Source organism: Dendropsophus ebraccatus, chromosome 2 (genome assembly GCF_027789765.1).
Source record: "Dendropsophus ebraccatus isolate aDenEbr1 chromosome 2, aDenEbr1.pat, whole genome shotgun sequence".
Taxonomy (NCBI): Eukaryota; Metazoa; Chordata; class Amphibia; order Anura; family Hylidae; genus Dendropsophus; species Dendropsophus ebraccatus.
Window position 1 is genome coordinate 128,892,060 of NC_091455.1, and position 15,375 is coordinate 128,907,434.

At 42.2% G+C, this 15,375-nt stretch overlaps 1 protein-coding gene across 6 annotated transcripts in view; it reads left to right on the top strand.

Moving 5' to 3' along the window:
- The window catches only part of NOD1 (nucleotide binding oligomerization domain containing 1), an 83,877-nt gene that overhangs the window by 58,460 nt on the left and 10,042 nt on the right, over positions 1–15,375 (top strand). For all 6 annotated transcript variants that reach the window (XM_069960281.1, XM_069960280.1, XM_069960282.1 and 3 more), the window contains 5 exons: positions 959–1,133; positions 3,875–5,663; positions 7,866–7,949; positions 11,311–11,394; positions 14,108–14,191. In XM_069960281.1, coding sequence (XP_069816382.1) covers positions 959–1,133; positions 3,875–5,663; positions 7,866–7,949; positions 11,311–11,394; positions 14,108–14,191 — 2,216 coding nt within the window. The remainder of the gene's footprint in view (positions 1–958; positions 1,134–3,874; positions 5,664–7,865; positions 7,950–11,310; positions 11,395–14,107; positions 14,192–15,375) is intronic.

The window sequence follows — 15,375 nt, forward strand, 5'->3', positions numbered from 1 at the left end:
AAATGAAAAAACAAAAACAGAGCTAGGTTGGCTACCAGTGTCTTCAGCCAGACTCTAGTCTACTCTTTAATTTAATATTCTGCTTATTTAGAGACCCTTTGTACTCTCTTATGGGAATATTGACCCTTAGCTATGTACCTTCCTTTGGTTTAATAGAAAGAATAAAAAAAATATTCTAGAGAAACGAGATCAGGATCAGCAAACTTTATAATACTTTGTTTGGATGACATTATCGATATGTAAGGATTTCACATAAGGACCCTATTACACACACATATATCTGACAGAGCATTGAAGCCAAAGCCAGGAACAGACTATAAACAGAGAACAGGTCATAAAGGAAAGACTCATTTTATCAAATGAATTTCTGCCTTTGGTCAGATAATTTGTGTAATAGGGCCTTTAGTTAGACATTTAGATGTTTTAAGATATAACAGTGGGGATGCGTTACAGTCATCAGTCTCTCCTTCTAAGAGATTGTTGCTTTGTTATCACCTTTTGGCTAAATTGAGTTTGTAATTATTTCGAATTAATAAATTGTATATTTTAATGGATTAACATGCAAAAATAGGGCTTGTTTGTTTTTTTGTAAAAACTTATTAAAAATTTTTGAAAGTTAAAAAAATAAAATAAAATGGGAAAATAATAGACATTGTAATATACATATCAATGCTCAAGCTTTCCTGTGTCACCAGCCTACTATATCCTCTCCAGTGATTGTGCTCCTTGGTCATGTAACCCATCATCACTGAGGATACACAACTAAATATTGTTAATCAACTAGTACAGTCTGCAGCATCCGTCACTAGGATATGCTGCAGACTGTATCTGTTTCCGATCGACAAAGAAAAGACTAAAGATTTGAAGTAGTCCTATGTATAAGCTAGTCCTATAGATGTAATAGATGTAAATTACATAACATGTAATATTGTTAAGTGTCATATCTGCACTGTTACAGATTCGGCAGATTCTTGATCTGGTACAAAGTAAAGGTGAAGACGTTGCTGAGTGTTTCCTATATGTCCTTCACAAAGTGCCTGAAGCCTACTTCGATCTGAACTCTTGGTTAACTGAAATAGATTTTCAACCCTCAGAACAAATTAGAAGTTTGCATATTACAAACAATGACCCTGGTATGAATTCCCTCTTCCTATATAATCAAACAAGTTGTGTAAGGGTACTATTACACGGAACGATAATCGGCCGAATGGGCCCGATTCGGCCGATTATCCCTCCATGTAATAAATACAACGATCAGCCGATGACAACGATCATCGGCTGATCGTTGATATAGGTTTGGACCTATTTTCGTCGGGCGATTACTGTGCACCGCTACGTGTAATTGCGGTGCGCGGTCGGCGACTGACAATATACATTACCTATCCATGTCCCAGGGCTGCTGCTGCAGTCTTCTTCTCCCCGGGTCCTGCACGCTCTAGCTTCAGAGTGGCCTGTCAGCTGACAGGCCGCCCGGTCAATCACAGGCCGCGGCGGTCCCGGCCTGTGATTGGCCGGGAGGCCTGTCAGCTGACAGGCCACTCTGAAGTTAGAGCGCATGGGACTCGTGGAGAAGACCGCAGCAGCAGCCCTGGAACATGGATAGGTAATGTATGTAGTTTAAACAAGGGCTGCAAGGACATCGGTAACAATGTCCCTGCAGCCCTTGTTTAACAATTATCGGGCCATGTAATAGGTCCAGTAAACGGGTGACGATCTTGCAGATTACAGGTATTATTGGACCCCCATCGTGTAATACCACCCTAAGGGTCCATTTTCACAGAAAGATTATCTGACAGATTATCTGCCAAAGATTTGAAGCCAAAGCCAGAAACAGACTATAAACAGAGATCAGGTCATAAAGGAAAGCCTGGGATTTCTGCTCTTTTTAAATGCATTCCTGGCTTTGGCTTCAAATCTTTGGCAGATAATCTGTCATACAATCTTTCTGTGTAAATGGACCCTAAGATGTAATAGTCACACTGACTCTGATGGGGAGTGGTAGCTGTTCACCAAAAGCTTGAAAATATAATATTCTTGGTTAGCCAATAAAGGCAACACTTTTATCATTCTTTGTTCTATTTAACATTACATTGATCATCTAGCGATGTTTTTCATGTTACTGTTATCCCGTCACTGGATAGTAATATCATCACTATAAAATCAAGTCAGTATATGCCATTTAAATTTGCATTTACATTAATGATAAGTCTCTGTGATTTATTAGAAAAATAATGTTTTAGTATTAGATTGCTCCTCCAAAAGACTTGTGTTCTTGTACAATAATTGGGTCTAAACTATGACATGTCACCTGAAATATACAGCATGTATCTTACTAAAGTGGCCTTTTTGTGCATGGATTACAATGGCCATGAACTGTATAGAAGTGGGCTCCTAAAAGTATTTTCTCCTGACAATAGGATATATATACAGTGTATGTGTGTCATTGCTGACAGCATAAAGAGGGAAGAAGGGGTTTTCTTTGTTAAGTAACAGCCTTTTATAATCAGCTTCCTGCTGGACACCTGTATAATAAATAATTATACTCCCATAGGGTACAAACCCACTTGACGTATTTGCTGCGTGAATCAGTCTTAAAAATAAGCAGGCAAAACGCAGGTTGACAATTGTTCTGCGTTAAAATACGCAATTGCGTATTTTTGAAGTGTGAAGCTACATCCGTTTTTCGCACAGGTTGTTAACAACTGATGCTTTGCTAACAACAAGCTTCATGCTTCAAAAATACGCAATTGCATATTTTAACGCAGAACAATTGTATAAAGCCAACCTGTGTTTTGCCTGCTTATTTTTAAGACTGATTCACGCAGCAAATACGTCAAGTGGGTTTGTACCCTTATGGTTGTATTCTTGTAGCTTTGCTCATAAGACTTTCATTGGAGTGTACTAACTACTAGTGTACTATGATTAAACTCCACCCCCAAAACCATCTCTCTTATTTGCCTACATGCTGTATAACACTGGGTTAGCAGTGATGGGATTTTAAATAATCTTCTAAAACAGTGTTTTACATAGTAGCGTTGTGACTAGGCTGCAGCTAGAATACCTACAGTCAGAAATCGTTTAGTTGTTGAACTCTGGTAAAGTTATATACTGTATATAGCAATACTGAGTATCTAAAAACCTAGGTAGAGGATCTATACAGCATATGCACTCTATATTACAGTGTTTTGGAGAGGTGTTTTTAACATCACTATATTTTATTTCTTACATTCCAAGTCATATCATTATACTTCTAAGAGAAAGGGAATTTAGGTCAACCTTTGATTCAATGGTAGGTTACAGTATGTTATACCTTTCTGAGAATTTTTGTTAAAAATAGTTTTTTAACTTTTTAGATAAACGCATGGAGGGGGGTGAATAATAATAATAAACCATACAATATCACTTACTTACACAACACTACACTTACCGAGCTGCTTCCGAGTTCAGGAATGTGTGAGCACATTGTTAGACGCTGACTGCAAGATGGACTTGTGATGTCACAGTCCTGAACTCGGGAGCATGGACCTAGCCGACAGAATACTGGTATCAGCGCAGGAGCCAGGAAGATAAATGTATAGTGTTTTGTTTTACTTCTGAATTTAAAAACATCTTTTTTTTTTTTTTTTTTTTAAATGTCCTGCCCAGACAACCCCTTTAAAATTATTTAAACCTACTATGTGAAAAAACAGTGTAGAACAATAAAGCTATTTCCAATTTTATATGAGGGACAATTCCAACAGCAACCTGTCCCAACATGTTTCATTACTGAGTGTTTCATGAGAGGCTAAAATGAATTATTTCATACCTGTGACCATGGTATTGTCCATTGTGAGCATCAGTACTTGTGACTGCTATTTTTTCTCTTATCTTTCAGTTACTTTATATATCAAGAAGCTAAAACAAGAGTTAAGTAGTGATTCCAAATTTATAACGTCTTATTCTGAGAAAGAGGAATTGATCCTCCAGGAAACTTACGTTAATGGGGTTATGGAACTGATTAATGACAGAAATGAAACTATGGGGCGAATCAGCAATCTGGATTCCTTGTTTGATGACAGTGGCGTGATCAATGAAGGTGGAGGAACCACGTTTATCTATGGTGATGCAGGCATGGGAAAGACACTTATGGTCCAAAAAATGCAAAATATGTGGGCGAGAGAAGAATCGTACTCAGATATTAAATTTTTTTTTAGGTTTCGCTGTCGGACATTTATCCTTTTTGGTGCTAACACTGAGTTCTCTCTAAAGGATTTACTCTTCAGGTACAACTGCCATCCAGACCATGACCCAGAAGAGGTGTTTCGATACATATTGACATTTCCAGAAACTGTAATGTTCACTTTCGATGGCTTTGATGAAATGCATTCCAGTTTTGATTTAAACAACATTCCAGAAGTTTCTTTACCTACAGACACTGCACATCCTGCAGCATTGTTCATGCATCTACTGAGTGGAAAATTGTTAAAAGGATCACGGATAGTTTTAACGGCCAGAACAGGTTGTCAGGTTTCGGGGAAATTTGTCCGGAAAAGGATTATGCTACGTGGTTTTGGGGCAGATAACCTAATGGAATATACTAAATTATTCTTCAAGGAACCCAGTATTCAGATGCGTGTATTAAACCACTTAAAAGCCAACCATAATTTCAGCAGTTTATGTTCCATCCCTTTGTTTTGTTGGATAATATTTAAATCTTATGAACATTTCCACTCTATGAGTGAGAGTCATGAGTTTTCCAGCAGCTCTGTTACACTTACTGATATATTTTTACTCCTAATTGAAGTATACTTGAACTTGTCTAATAGAGGGAGCCCCAGAAGTCAGGCTGAAACTTACAAGAAGGGCAAGGATACCTTGCTTTTGATAGGTAAGCTTGCTTACAATGGGATGGACGATTCGGTCTTTGTTTTTAGCCATGATGCTATCATATCACAAAACATACCAGAGCAAAATCTCAAGTTGGGTTTCTTCAGACCTGTGAAGAATTACAAAGGATTTGATGAAAATGACTCTTTTGAATTTTTTCATGTGACACTTCAGTCATTTTTTACCGCTTTATTTCTTGTGATCGATAGTGGAACCGGCACTGCGGAGCTGCTTAAGTATTTCATTCATTGCACACACTCCCCCCAAGTGGAGCATCAACCCAATCTTATGTCATGTGTCTGTGCAAAGAAGCACAAGCTGGGGGATCCATTTGCAAATAATGATCACTTACAGTTTATTAACCTTTTTCTCTGTGGGCTGCTTTCAAAGCCAAAGCAAGGTCTCCTCAGACACCTAGTGCCATCTTCAGTTTTAAGATTAAAGAGAAAAGCTCTGAAGCAACAGCTTTTCAGAAGTGTTAAATTTCATTTAAAAAACCTACCCCGGTCAAAGTTTAATGGCTACAACAGTGTCCACGCATTGACTCACTTCATTTGGATGGCACGATGTATATGTGAGACTCAGAGTGAAAAGGTGGGCAAACTTGTGGCCAAAGGAATTTGTGCAGATTACATTAAGCTAAGCTTCTGTGGGGCTTCTTCTTCTGATTGTGGTGCCATCTCCTTTCTTCTGAATCAGTACCAGAAACAAATTGCTTTGGATTTGGACAATAACAATATAAATGATTATGGAGTGAAAGAGCTCACACCATGCTTCAGAAAACTCACTGTGGTTAGGTAGGAATCTTTACATTTTTATTGATTGCAATAAGGAAAAAAATTAAGTTAAAAGCGTATTCTGCTCAAATTAAACTTTCAATATGCTGCTTTCCTCAGGGAGAACATAATAAACAGCCTATTCTTACCTCTTTACACTTCCCTGGTATCGTCCTATGTTTGGGTCCCAAACTGAATGATCCCGCTTCCACTTCTGAGATGGACTTATCTTAGGGGTAACAGCCCGCTCAGCCAATCACTGGCTGTGGCACTGTCCGGTCTCAGGCAATGATTGGATGAGCAGGCTGTCAGTCCCAAAACAATTATGTCTTGGAAGTTGAGACGGGATCGTTCTGCCAGTACTTCAAGATGATGTGGGAGGACATGAAGGGAGCGTGAAAAGGTAAAAATAGAATGCTATGCTCGCCCCAAGTGCAGCAGTATATTGAAAGTTTAAATTGAGCGGAATACCTATAACTGCCTATAACTGCTGTATTTTGAATCACACTTGTGGATGGCCAGACTTTTGTGTTGACCCCTACAAACTGGAATTTGTTCACATCACATTTGTGAAACAGGTTCTGCATATATAGGGGAGTACGTATAATCATGCATACATTATGTACTTACTGATTTCCGTAGCCAGAAGTGTGCCAAAAGACTGCCCATTTTGATTGGTATTCAAATGCCATGCACACACGACACACACAGCCACGCAGCTGTGTCAGTACACTAGTGCGAACTTTCAAACAGTATCAGAGTTTCTGACATAATCATGATGCTGGAAGCTCCCAAGGTCCAGTCCGCAGAACAATGTCCCTGTATGGACGGAACTCTACAGACGTGTGCATTAGCCCTTATTTTAGAACTGCTTCATGTTTCAAACATTTAAATAAATGTTGCAAAGGTGGAAAAAGCCTAAAGCTTTATTAAATAGTGTAGAGTAATGAATACAATAGTTTTTTGATCTTTTTTTACTATGGTAAGACTTATGCATTGGTTTAGACATATTGTTCAGTGGCTCACTTAAAGAAGCAGTTCACTTTTTATTTTTTTCGCCCCCCCAGGTAGCCGCTGTCATGTATACTTACAGAAGATGATCGGTGTCCCGTTCCCGTCGGTCAGTTCCGTCCCGCGGTGCCGTTCACATCGGGCGCGCGCTCACTTCCGCCGGCTGCTGCGAGTCCTCTTCTCTGCCCAGTGATTATATGCCGGAAGTCACTCGCTTCCATGCATTCTCTATGGAAGCGCGTGACTTCCGGCGTTCAAATGACAAGGGAGAGAAGAGGAGTCACAGCGCCGGCGGAAGTGAGCGCGCGCCCGATGTGAACGGCACCGCGGGACGGAACTGACCGACGGGAACGGGACACCGATCATCTTCTGTAAGTATACTTGACAGCGGCTACCCGGGGGGGAGAAAAAAATAAAAAGTGAACTGCTTCTTTAAAGCGATACTCTATTCACCATCCCACTCCCCTAAACCGCTGGTACTGTCTGTTTGACAGTAAGTTCTTCCTGGTCGTGTCAATGTGGCAAGGCTTTGAGTTTCTGTGCCCTAGGCCTTCAACGCCTCTCCTTTCTTCCACCCCACCCTCCTCCTCATTAGGAACACCCCTGGAGTTCTCCTATTCATCACTTTAAACAAGCAGTGAATAAAAGAAATCCTGCAAGGGGCATTCCTAATGATGAGGAGGGTGAAGAGGAAGAAAGAGGCATCGCAGGCCTAGGGCACAGACACTTTAGGCCACGCCACATTGACTCAGCTGCTGCAAATTAAAAGATAAGTTGTTACCCTAACCAATGCACCTGGCGCATTTAAATCACTTTAAAGTATTCACATTGAGCTCAAAAGTAATGTGAACAGAGCCCAAGGCTGGCCATACACATGCTATAGCTATGGACAAACCTTTGAATTTTCCATAAATATGAATGCTTCGACATGTATGCCTATTTCAGTAAGCCCTTGACATATACACTTTATACGCTTTCTTGTTAAGAAGGGTTGGTCAAAAAGTCCACATACACTTTTCAGCAGGATCTGCCTGTGTTGTAATGATTGGGTTTGGCTGCCTTTTATCTTTAGCTTTTGGACGGCTTTAGATTTAGACGTACGACAAAATTGGGTATTTTGGATAACACAATCATTAACCGTCAAACATTACTCCCCTGCCAAATCACAATATTAATATTTTGAATGATGTCTTTATTTTCCTTGGATTGCAGGTTAAGTGTGAATCAGATCTCAGATGATGGTGCCAAGGTTTTGGCAGAAGAGTTAACCAAGCATAAGGTCATCACATATCTTGGGCAAGTGTTATTACAAAGCTGTACTTCAGTATGTAGGTTTAATTAAAGCTATGGAAGATAGCTACACTCATTCTCTATAGCGACACCAAATGTTTTTAATATCAATGCTTGGAAATGTGCCAGCCTGTAGAGAATGAATAGGAAGGAGGCAGCACAGATACTTCAGTCATAGCGGGTATGATTGCCTCCCCATTCTTGGGATGGTTAGGGGATAATAAGCTGAGATGGGAATACCCTTTTGGGTTAACAGTCACTTCTTGGGTTAAGGCTGGTTTTACATTGCAATATTTGGCTCAGTACTTGTAAGCCAAAACCAGGAGTTGGGGTAAAACAGGAAAAGGGTACAGAGCTCTCCATTAAAGGGGTTATCCAGTGCTACAAAAACATGGCCACTTTCTTTCAGAGACAACACTACTCTTGTCTCCAGTTCAGGTGCGGTTTGCAATTAAGCTCCATTCACTTCAATGGATCTGAGCAGCAAAACCCTGCCCAAGCTGGAGACAAGAGTCGGGCTGTCTCTGGAAGAAAGTGACCATGTTTTTTTAGTGCTGGACAACCCCTTTAAGTTTTTCTTCTTTGTAGGCCCACTTCTGGAATACTGTGTTGTTTTAATGTGTTGGAAACAGAAAAATTGGGTAAGAGTAAGGATTTGAAATGAAAAAGTCTCATTGATGTGCATGAGGAGTGGAGGGTGTCTCATCTATAATCTCATCCAGCGCAGTTTTTGAAAAAAAAAAAAGTAAGGGATGATAGAAAGGTGTCAGAATACATTGTGAATTGTATCCTGCATCTCAGATATCACTAAGATGCCCTGGGAACAAGGCAAACTAGTAGAGATGGCTTTGGCTGGGAAATATTTAGGTCCTTGAATTCATGTTCGTCTTACTTGGACACATACAAAGTACCTAAACATTGCTGCAGACCAAGTACTTCCAAGACCAAGAACAAGTTCTAGTGCTAAGGTTATTCCCTAATGGCAGTGTGCTCTTTCAGCAGGATGTTCCCTGCCACACACAAAAATAGTTCAAGAATAGTTAAGCATCCTTGAAGGGTCTGTCTTATTGGCTACAGGACTGGTGCCAAAACCTTCGTGCCACGTAACATAGTCCTGTGGAGTCCAAGCCTTTTTTTTATTAATCTTTATTTATATAACAATTAAAACAGTAACAACAGTACTGGTTAGTACATAACCGACAACCATAATAATTCATTTATATTTATACCCTCCCCTTCCCTCCATGTCCTACCTCACCCAGGTTACATTCACTTACTACTCTGGAAAAGAACACTTCTTCCCCCAAGGCTCCTGCTCTCAAGCTTTTTCTATACCATCCTTTTCGTTCAGAATCTCCAAATCCCCCTGCTTTACTTACTCTATACCAGCGCTTCTCAAAGTGTGAGGCGCGGGTCACAGGTTGGTGAGGCGCAGGACTGTAGCCAAACAGCAGGCTGTGAGCAGTGACTGATGCCCACCCAGCTCTGTCAGAGTCCGCATCACTGTTCCTCCGTGCATATTCATGTAAGCACACTCTCAGGCCGGTGGCTGCACTTCCTGACCGGCCTGAGTGTGCACACATGAATATGCAGGGAGGAACGGAGGCTTGTCAGCTGGGAGCTTCCCTGAGCAGAGGGGAGGGAGGATTTGTTAAGGTAGCCTGAACCTCGGCCAGCAGTAAAGGTTAAAGGGGTTATCCAGCGCTTCAAAAACATGGCCACTTTCCCCCTACTGTTGTCTCCAGTTTGGGTGGGGTTTTGAAACTCAGTTCCATTGAAGTAAATGGAGCTTAATTGCAAACCGCACCTGAACTGGAGACAACAGTAAGGGGAAAAGTGGCCATGTTTTTGTAGCGCTGGATAACCCCTTTAATCTTCCTGGTGGCAGAGGTTCAGGCTGTCTGTTCCACCTTAAATAAGCTCTCAACAAATCCCCCCTCCCCTCAGCTCTGACAAGCCTCAAGCTTCTCAGGTGAGAGCAGGGGATGTGTGCAGACACACACACCTCACACATCCCTGCCCTCTGCCCACATCCCTGCCCTCTGCTCCCTGTGCCCACATCCCTGCCCTCTGCCCACATCTCTGCTCCCTGTGCCCACATCTCTGTTCCCTGCCCCCACATCTCTGCCCTCTGCTCCCTGCCCCCACATCTCTGCCCTCTGCTCCCTGCCCCCACATCTCTGCCCTCTGTGCCCACATCCCTGCCCTCTGCCCACATCTCTGCTCCCTGTGCCCACATCTCTGCCCTCTGCTCTCATATCTCTGCCCTCTGCTCCCTGCCCCCACATCTCTGCCCTCTGCTCTCATATCTCTGCCCTCTGCTCCCTGCCCCCACATCTCTGCTCCCTGCCCCCACATCTCTGCCCTCTGCTCCCTGCCCCCACATCTCTGCCCTCTGCTCCCTGCCCCCACATCTCTGCCCTCTGTGCCCACATCCCTGCCCTCTGCCCACATCTCTGCTCCCTGTGCCCACATCTCTGCCCTCTGCTCTCATATCTCTGCCCTCTGCTCCCTGCCCCCACATCTCTGCCCTCTGCTCTCATATCTCTGCCCTCTGCTCCCTGCCCCCACATCTCTGTTCCCTGCCCCCACATCTCTGCCCTCTGCTCCCTGCCCCCACATCTCTGCCCTCTGCTCTCTGCCCCCACATCTTTGCCCTCTGCTCTCATATCTTTGCCCTCTGCTCAATGCCCCCACATCTCTGCCCTCTGCTCCATGCCCCCACATCTCTGCCCTCTGTTCCCATATCTTGGCCCTCTGCTCCCTGTGCCCACAACTCTGCCCTCTGTTCCCATATCTCTGCTTCCTGTGCCCACATCCCTGCCCTTACATCCCTGCCCCTGATAATCTTTTAACTCTATTTCACTTCTGGCTTCGGCATCCACCAATGGTGAGGCCCGAACAACACTGTGGTTTGGATGGTGAGGCCTGAACTGAAAAAGTTTGAGAAGCACTGCTCTATACCCAAACTCCTAGGAGTTAGAACTATAGTGGTAGAGAAAAAAAAAACAGAAGGGAAAAAAAAGTAACTAAACATACAAAGAAAAAAAACATAGATATCTCTGTATGTACACAGTATAAAAAAATAAGTAAATCCTAAATCACTAATGAAAATGTACAATAGTTTCATTAGTGATTTATGATTTAATTATTTTTTATATTGTGTATATACAGAGATATCTACTGAATATTTTTTTCTTTGTATGTTCAGTCCAAGCCTTTATGGCTTTTTTTTTAGACATGAAGGGGGACATATATCATACTATTATTATTATGGCTGATCTATCTATCTATCTATCTATCTATCTATCTGTCTGTCTGTCTATTTTATGTAGCAAAAAATATAATTTTTTTAATGCATTTTTAGTTTGTACAAAAATCTAATAACAGATTTTGGAGCCCGATATGTGGCACGGATCATTCTAGAATGCCCATCATTAAAGCATTTGAAGTAAGTATGCAAGCTATTTCTATTTATATGTGAGTGTGAGTGAGTGTGTGTGAGTGTGTATACTCTGCAATGTTTAAAGGGGCTATCCATATGTTAAAAAATAAATGGCCTATTAACATTAGATCATTGGGGCCCAACTCTCAGCACTCCACATTTGGTGGAGGCCACAATGCTCAGGCAAAGATTTGGTCCACATTGCACAATGCTATACTCTAAAGGGGTTACCCAGCGTTAGAAAAATATGGTCACTTTCTTCCGGATACAGCTCAACTCTTGCAAAATCAGCACCCAAACTGGAGACAAGAGTTGAGTTGTCTATAGAAGGAAGTGGCCATGTTTTTCTAATGCTGGATAACTCCTTTAACCCCTTAAGGACCGGGGCAATTTTGATTTTTGCGTTTTAGTTTTTTCCTCCTTGTGCATAAAAGGCCATAGCAGTTGCATTTTTTCACCTAGAAACCCACATGAGCCCTTATTTTTTGCGTCACTAATTGTACTTTGCAATGACAGGCTGAATTTTTGCATAAAGTACACTGCAAAAGCAGGAAAAAATTCAATGTGTGGTGAAATTGAAAAAAAACCCCACATTTTGTGTTTTTAGTGGATATGTGTTTTTACGCCATTCGCCCTGGGGTAAAACTTGTTATATATGTTCCACAAGTCGTTACGATATATAACATGTATAACTTATATTGTATCTGATGGCCTGTAAAAAATTCAAACCATTGTTTACAAATATATGTTCCTTAAAATCGCTCCATTCCCAGGCTTATAGCGTTTTTATCCTTTGGTCTATGGGGCTGTATGAGGTGTCATTTTTTGCGCCATGATGTGTTCTTTCTATCGGTACCTTGATTGCGCATATACGACTTTTTGATCGCTTTTTATTAACATTTTTCTGGATTTGATGCGACCAAAAATGCGCAATTTTGCACTTTGGGATTTTTTTGCGCTTACGCCGTTTACCGTGCAAGATCAGGAATGTGATTAATTAATAGTTTGGGTGATTACGCACGCGGCGATAGCAAACATATTTGTTTATTTATTTATTTACTTTTATTAATAACCTGGGAAAAGGGGGGTAATTCAGACTTATTAGGGGAGGGGGCTTTTTACTATTAACAACACTTTTTTTTTTTTTTACTTTTACACTTATACTAGAAGCCCCCCTGGGGGACTTCTAGTATAAGTGCATTGATCTCTCATAGAGATCTCTGCAGCATAGATATGCTGCAGAGATCCATGAGATAGGCACTCGTTTACTTCCGGCTGCTGCAGCCGGAAGTAAACGAGTGCCGAACCGGGGGCGGCGCCATTTTGGACCGGTCCCCGGCCGGCTTCAGAAACGGAGATCGCTCCTCCGGGACGTTGTCGATCTCCCCACTAGACACCAGGGATGACGCTGCAAACGGTAATCGGATGCAGCTGTCAACTTTGACAGCTGCATACGATTACTGTATTAGCGGGCACGGCGATCGGACCGTGCCCGCTAATACCTGCAGTCCCTGGCTACAAGCGGCACCCGGGACCGCCGCGGTTCAGAGCGCGGCCCCACTCTGAACGTCCTTACCGACCGCAGGGCGTAAATATACGCCCGCGGTTGTTAAGGGGTTAAGTAGCAACTGTGCTTGTATTCTATTTTTGTCCCATTAAATCTAATGGCACTCCCCCCTTTATTTAAACAGCTGATTGGCAGGACTGCTGAAAGTTGGACCCTTAGGCTAGGTTCACACTGCGTTTTTGCAATCTTTTTTTTTTTTTTTTTTTCAATCCGTTTTTTGTTTTTTTTGCAACAAAAAAAAAAAAAAACAGATGAAAGGAATGGATGCATTTGTGTGCATCTGTTTTTCAATGACTTCCATTGTAAAAAAAACGGATCACAAAAGTAGTGTCAGCTACGTTTTTGTGTCCGTCAAAAAAAGGATCTGTTTTGATCCTTTTTTTTTTACAATGGAAGTTAATGGAAAAACGGATCAAAACAAATGCACACAAATGAAAAAAACGGATTGCAAAAACGCAGTGTGAACCTAGCCTTACCGGTCTAATTTTAGAGAGAGGCCATGAATTTTAAAAATCTATTTCCCGCTTTTAAGTACACTACGCAGTGAATAGGGCCAGCAATTGGCTCTGTTTACTATAGTTTTGGTAACCAATAACTGCAGCTCAGCACTTATTCCAGTAAATGGCAGCTTAGCTGCAGTAACCAAGCCTGGCTACTACACAGTGAAAGCAGACAAACTGCTTCTGCCCCCATTCACTGATCAGCCAGGGTCCCGGGTGTGGACACCCTGCTGTTTCGTAACTAATGAGCTGTGGATACATAATCAGTAAATTTTGCCCAGAAAACACTGTTATATAAGTAGTAATTGAGTCCTCAGGACTACTGCCCCATTTGTTCTTCACATACTTCATAGAGAGTGCCAAATGGTGCCATGCTACAGCATGGCTGGGGTATATTTTACTGGGGCCATATTAAAAGCACAATGTTCCTCTGCATAATTTCCCCTATTAGGCCATGTCAGCAGGATAGGATGCCCTAACCTCCTGATAGATTCCCTGTAAATATCTTGGCTGTACATCCTGTGTGGGGTTTTTTTTTCATTCTTTTTGTAAGCCCTGAGCATATATATTTTTTATGCTTTATCCTGTAACAAATATAGATTAAATCTAAAAGAATTGCCATAATCATCATTGTTGTTTGCTGTTTGTACAGGCTGGGATTAAATCAGTTCACTGCTGTTGGTGGAAAACATATTGCACAAGCTTTACAAAAGAGCACCAGCATTTGTGATGTGGGGTAAGTAAAACCTTAAAATAATTAACATCCACATTATTACATGCTCTGTCTTGTTGATTCTTAAAATTATATTCCTATCTTGACATGCTGGATATGACTTATAGATGTGGCTACTCTTAAGATAACTCTCATAAGGTTTAATGTAGATTTCTGTTGGTAAAACAGCCTGTTTGGAAGGTTTTGGCTTCCCGATCAGTATTGGAAGCAGGGTTGTAGTGCCCCTGTTTCAAGACCTATCAGACATTTATGGGGTCTATATGTTGCAGTGAAATGATAGAATCAGGGATTTGATCAAATCCAGGGAAATGATTAAATGACCGTGCCGTTCCATCATTTCCCTAGGAAATTGATCAAATCACTGACCCCTTTCAGGGAAATGATGGAATGAACTCTATCATTTCCCCCTGCGACATAGAATTCACTTACCATATCACATTTTTGCTCCCTGTTTCGCTAGTTTCTCCTGCTATACGCCTCCTGCTCCTCCGGCCTCTCCACTCTCCATCTGCCCCCGCCGCTATATGCCTGCCGGGAGGTGTGCCGCTCTGCTCCCCCATCCGCCCCACCGTCATATGCCTGTCTGGGAGCTGTGCCGCTCTGCTCCCCCATCCGCCCCACCGTCATATGCCTGCCGGGGAGGTGTGCTGCTCTGCTCCCTGTCCGCCTCCGGTCCCGTCCGCCCCACTCTGCGACATGCTTCCTGCTCCCCTGGCCACCGTCTGCCCCAACACTGTATGCCTGCCGGGAGGTGTGCTGCTCTGCCCCCCCCGTCCGCCCCACCGCCATATGCCTGCTGGGGAGGTGTGCCGCTCTGCAACCCCGTCTGCCTCCACCACCAAACATAGAGCCGGGCGACTCCTCGTTCGTTCATTACATCATTTCCCCAAAAGGGGTCAGGAATTTGATTAAATCCCTAGGAAAATAATGCAACGGCATGTTTATTTCATCAAATCCCTGGATTCTATAATTTCACTGCAACATATATAACATTTTGATTTGTGAATCATTTGGGCCCTGAGCTGATGGTTCCTTGCCAATAACATATTCTCATAGTGCATGCTGTTTAAAGTTATTACAAGTTTTCCAAACCAATTATTTTACCTTTTTCAATTGTTTTCAACCTGTATTTCTCCCTGTGCATGTGCAAAAACTGCACTGCAGCACTGATGAAGGGTAGGGGGACA